Source organism: Xiphias gladius, chromosome 8 (assembly GCF_016859285.1).
Source record: "Xiphias gladius isolate SHS-SW01 ecotype Sanya breed wild chromosome 8, ASM1685928v1, whole genome shotgun sequence".
NCBI lineage: Eukaryota > Metazoa > Chordata > Actinopteri > Istiophoriformes > Xiphiidae > Xiphias > Xiphias gladius.
In genome coordinates this window covers 16,912,369-16,916,279 of record NC_053407.1, presented here as the reverse complement: position 1 = coordinate 16,916,279, position 3,911 = coordinate 16,912,369, and the positions used below count along the sequence as shown (strand labels likewise).

The 3,911-nt window shown below is 42.0% G+C and overlaps 1 protein-coding gene across 1 annotated transcript; it reads right to left on the bottom strand.

The window, feature by feature from the left end:
- Positions 1-758: 758 nt before the first annotated feature.
- si:dkeyp-59c12.1 lies at positions 759-2,975 on the bottom strand. Its single transcript, XM_040133566.1, has 4 exons — positions 2,878-2,975; positions 2,674-2,727; positions 2,481-2,557; positions 759-1,822 (listed from the first exon to the last, which is right to left on the bottom strand). The coding sequence occupies exons 1-4, from the start codon at positions 2,924-2,926 to the stop codon at positions 1,397-1,399; spliced, it is 606 nt and encodes a 201-aa protein (XP_039989500.1). The 5' UTR covers positions 2,927-2,975; the 3' UTR covers positions 759-1,396.
- Positions 2,976-3,911: the final 936 nt, after the last annotated feature.

Sequence of the window (3,911 nt, the reverse complement as noted above, 5' to 3'; positions counted from 1 at the left end):
TCCTGCTGCCAGGCTGAGAGATGGCCGGTTTTCTGGCTGAGTCACAAGCCTGAGCACGATCATTCCCTCCCTGCGTCCATCAGAGAAAGCTTCCACATACTCACACAAATGAGGATGCTTCTCTTGGCCAGCTTCTCCAAACACAAGAGTCATTACCCGGTCCGATGGGGATTGGCCATTACTTTGAGACACCACCACTGCAGTGTAAGATTAATGTGTGATAAATGTGTGGAATTGTTAGACAGCAATTAGACAGCTTTTTTTAAATAAAAGGCAGGGAACTATCTAAGACTACAGTACCCTTCTTGGCAGATTGCAACATTTTAAAATACATCTTTTGAAGTCGTGTGCTGTGTTACTGCAGACACTGATATGCCCTAGAGTCATGGGACACCGTTTTTGTGATAGTAGGATGATATAATCAGTGAGGAGACTGTTCTTCCTCCAGACCCTGGTACAAGTCAATAAGTCCTTATTTCCATTAGCTTCCATCCTGCTTAGCTGCCCTTGAGCAAGACTCTACCAGATTATGCCTTGCTGATCTGAAGCTGACCTTATGGAGTCTGAGTATTTCCAAATCTGGATCAACAAATATATCAACTCACTGGGAAACAAACATTTGAGTTTCAAAATCAAAACAAATGAAAATCATACATTTGTGTAAATTTTGTGTTTTATTCAAATCCTTATAAACTGTAAAACAGGGTTTACAATACATTTCAGTATATGACACATAATCAATGAATTAAACATGGGGAAGCTCATAAATATCAAACACGGTTTGTTCTTTAGCTTTACAGTGTTCAGACTTGATTGAATACAAATATGTTCTTTTCTCTTCCAAGAATTAATGACAGGATTGAGCAGCACATTTTTCAGTCACTGTTTTGAAGAGCTTTGTCAATCTTATGACATTATCTTTGGTATAGGCATCATAAGTAAAGGCACATTCAATTTGTACATACAATTTATTCCGATCTGTAATCTGTACAACATTAAAATGACACTTACACATTTTGCATACCTTGCTGCACACAATATGTTACAGGTCAAATATCTGTAAAATGACAAAGATTACTTATGTCAGTTCATCAGTCTTGTGTAAATGAAGTGCAGCTGAGCTGTCACCAGAAAAAAAAACATCTGTAACCTCTGTCACATTGCATTGTCTTCATGTCTTCTTAGTTGTAATGGCTTTCTCCTTTCCACACTTTTCAAGTGAAAAACAGCTCCCATCTCTGTAATGTCTCTGCCTCTGGAGGCTTCATTGTTACCTTTGGCACGGCAACACGTGACACACCTGGTAACACCTCACTGACAGACTGTAACATCCATCCAGTCGAACAAACATGATGCGGATTCACAGAAAACTCCTTCCTCTTCCGTCATGGTCTTACTAAAAGGAGTCTGTCCGTCTCCTGGCAAACACCGCCGACATGCTTTTCACTATGCCCTTGAACCCCAGAGGCCTCTTCGTGGTCGGCTTGGTGTCCTTCATCCTGTCCATCAGCCCGTGAAACACCGTGAGCACGCTGTGGTAGTTCTCGGCCGCTGACACCTCGTAGAAGTGGCAGTCTGTGTTGAGAGCCAGCAGCCGGCCCTCCTCGCTAAGCACTGTCCGCCTGTGGTGCAGGTCCCTCTTGTTACCCACAATCACCATTGGCACTTTGTCTGCGTTCATGTAGTCTTTGGTGGACTTGATGGTCTGAATGAGCCTGCTGACGCTGTTGAAGCTGGCCCTGTCGCAGATGCTGTAGACGAGGACGTAGCCGTCTGCCCACTGGACCTTTTTCTCAAAGAGTGACGTCTCCACGGACGAATCCTGTGGAATCACACATTTAAGTTAAAATACAGCAACAACCCCTGGTGGAAAGTAACAAAGTACATTTACTCAAGTACTTTACTTAAGCACAAATATGACATGCTTGTTGTGTTTGTCCATTTTGTTTCTTCCGCTACTGCTCAGAGGGACCTATTGTACTTTTTACTGCAGTTCATTTATTTTCACAGCTTTAGTTAGCTACAATGCAGATTAAGATTTTACACAGAAAACATAGGATGATCCATGATTCCAACACACACACATATATATATATATATTGTTATAGTTCAAACTACCCAAAGGTATGTAAAGTAGTTCAAATTAAGGACATCCTCACCAGCTGCAACATTTCCATACTGTTTATATTAAGATTTTAATTAACAGCATTATAATAAACACAAGAATATAACAGTATGAAAGGAACTTTTAAGCGATATATTTTGCTGAACTTTTACTTAAGTAGAATTTTGAATGAAGAAACTTAACTTGTAACGGAGTGTTTTTAGATTGTAGTGTTTCTATTTTTACTTCATTTGAGGATTTGAGGAGTCCTTCCTGTACCACTGGTAACAGCTCAGCATGTCAGCAGAATAAAGCAGCATTATTAACACCGAGAGTTACTGATAGTAACCGTCAGAATAGTTTAGTTTGTCCTTACCTCAGAGTAAGGTGAATCCCAAATATTGAGAGTGATCTCCCTCCCATCGACCATAAAACTATGACTATAGATGGACTCTGCAAGAACAAAAATAAATAAATAAATTAATAAATAAAGTGCAGTTCATGATGAAGATGGATTAACTGAAACGGCTGCATTTCATCGACGTTAGTAAAACAGACTCGACACCTACCGATGTCTCCGTACTCTCCAATAAATCGCCGGGTTAAGAGCCGCACAGTCAGCGCTGGGAAAAAAGAAGAAAAAAAAAGTATTTATACATGTGGCAAATAGTTAAGTGCTGTATAAAGAGCATTTAACTCAACATGTGCAACAGAAGCACACGTATAACTCCATCTCCGCTCGTTCGTTCCGTTTTCCGTTTCGGCTCGTTTACCTGACTTGCCGACGCTCTCTGTCCCCATAACAACCACGTTGGCATCCATGCTCGGCGAAACAGCTGTGCCGGGCCGCTCAGCTGCACGTGAGGGCGGGAGGAGGCTGCCGCTGTGCCGCCGGTGCCGCTCGAGAGCGGTTATTATAGCGCAGACAGGTGGGCGGAGTAAACAAATCATCCGCGACGACGACAACAACAACAACAACAAGCGGCAGCTGCAGCGGCGGCAGCAGCAGCCGGGGTTTAATGATGCCTCCCTCGCGTGGCCCGGTCTCTGTATGGCACGGGCCCGCTGCACGGAGCAGGTGAACGCGAAGAGAAACTGATGTGGGAGACTGGACAAAACACAGAGCTCCAACTAGTTTTTCTAGGTATTTTTTTTATTCTACGCGACAGTATTAGGCTATTATGATACTCCATCTTGTTATCAAAAACGACAGATAGACCGACTTTCTCATGCTTTATCCTAGGCTCGTTTTTCCGTCCCGATTTTCCAGCCAGTGGTTCATTCGCTCAGGCACTGCGCTGAAGTACAACTCCGAGACAGGCTACTTGCTTTTTAGGCAAGTGTTTTTTTTTCCGTATAATGCCGCCTTGTGCGTCAGCTCCACCACAATCTGGAGGGAAATCTCGTACTTTTTACTACATTAAAACGAGTCTATTCGTTGTTAAATACTAAAATACCCGAGAGCGCCCAAAGATGTTTGGCCCTCACCACAACCAGCTACAACAGTAAAAGGTTGCTCAGACGTCAACGCATCAGTAGTAACATCTGAGATAACAGAATAGTGTCTATCACTCACAGGGGACATTTTCCAGTCATTTTACTTTTGATACTTGAAGTACATTTTGCCGACAAACTTTTACTTAATTTTTTAAATGCAGGTCTGTTTCTGGTAATGCTGCATTTATATATTACAGTGTTGTTTTCAAGTCTTATTTCTGGTTGTATAGTTGGAACGTTTAACAGCATAGAAAATATCAATAGCTATCGATTAGTTGGTCATCTGTGTATTGATTATTAATTTGTGAGC

Bases quoted from the DNA above. Each gene is read 5' to 3' on its own strand.
- si:dkeyp-59c12.1 (XM_040133566.1), bottom strand. From the start codon at position 2,926: ATGGATGCCAACGTGGTTGTTATGGGGACAGAGAGCGTCGGCAAGTCA. The intron at 2,558-2,673 runs GTAGGTGTCGAG...TTGTTCTTGCAG, and splicing joins TGGAGAGTACGGAGACATCG to AGTCCATCTATAGTCATAGT. The intron at 1,823-2,480 runs GTAAGGACAAAC...GTGATTCCACAG, and splicing joins GGGATTCACCTTACTCTGAG to GATTCGTCCGTGGAGACGTC.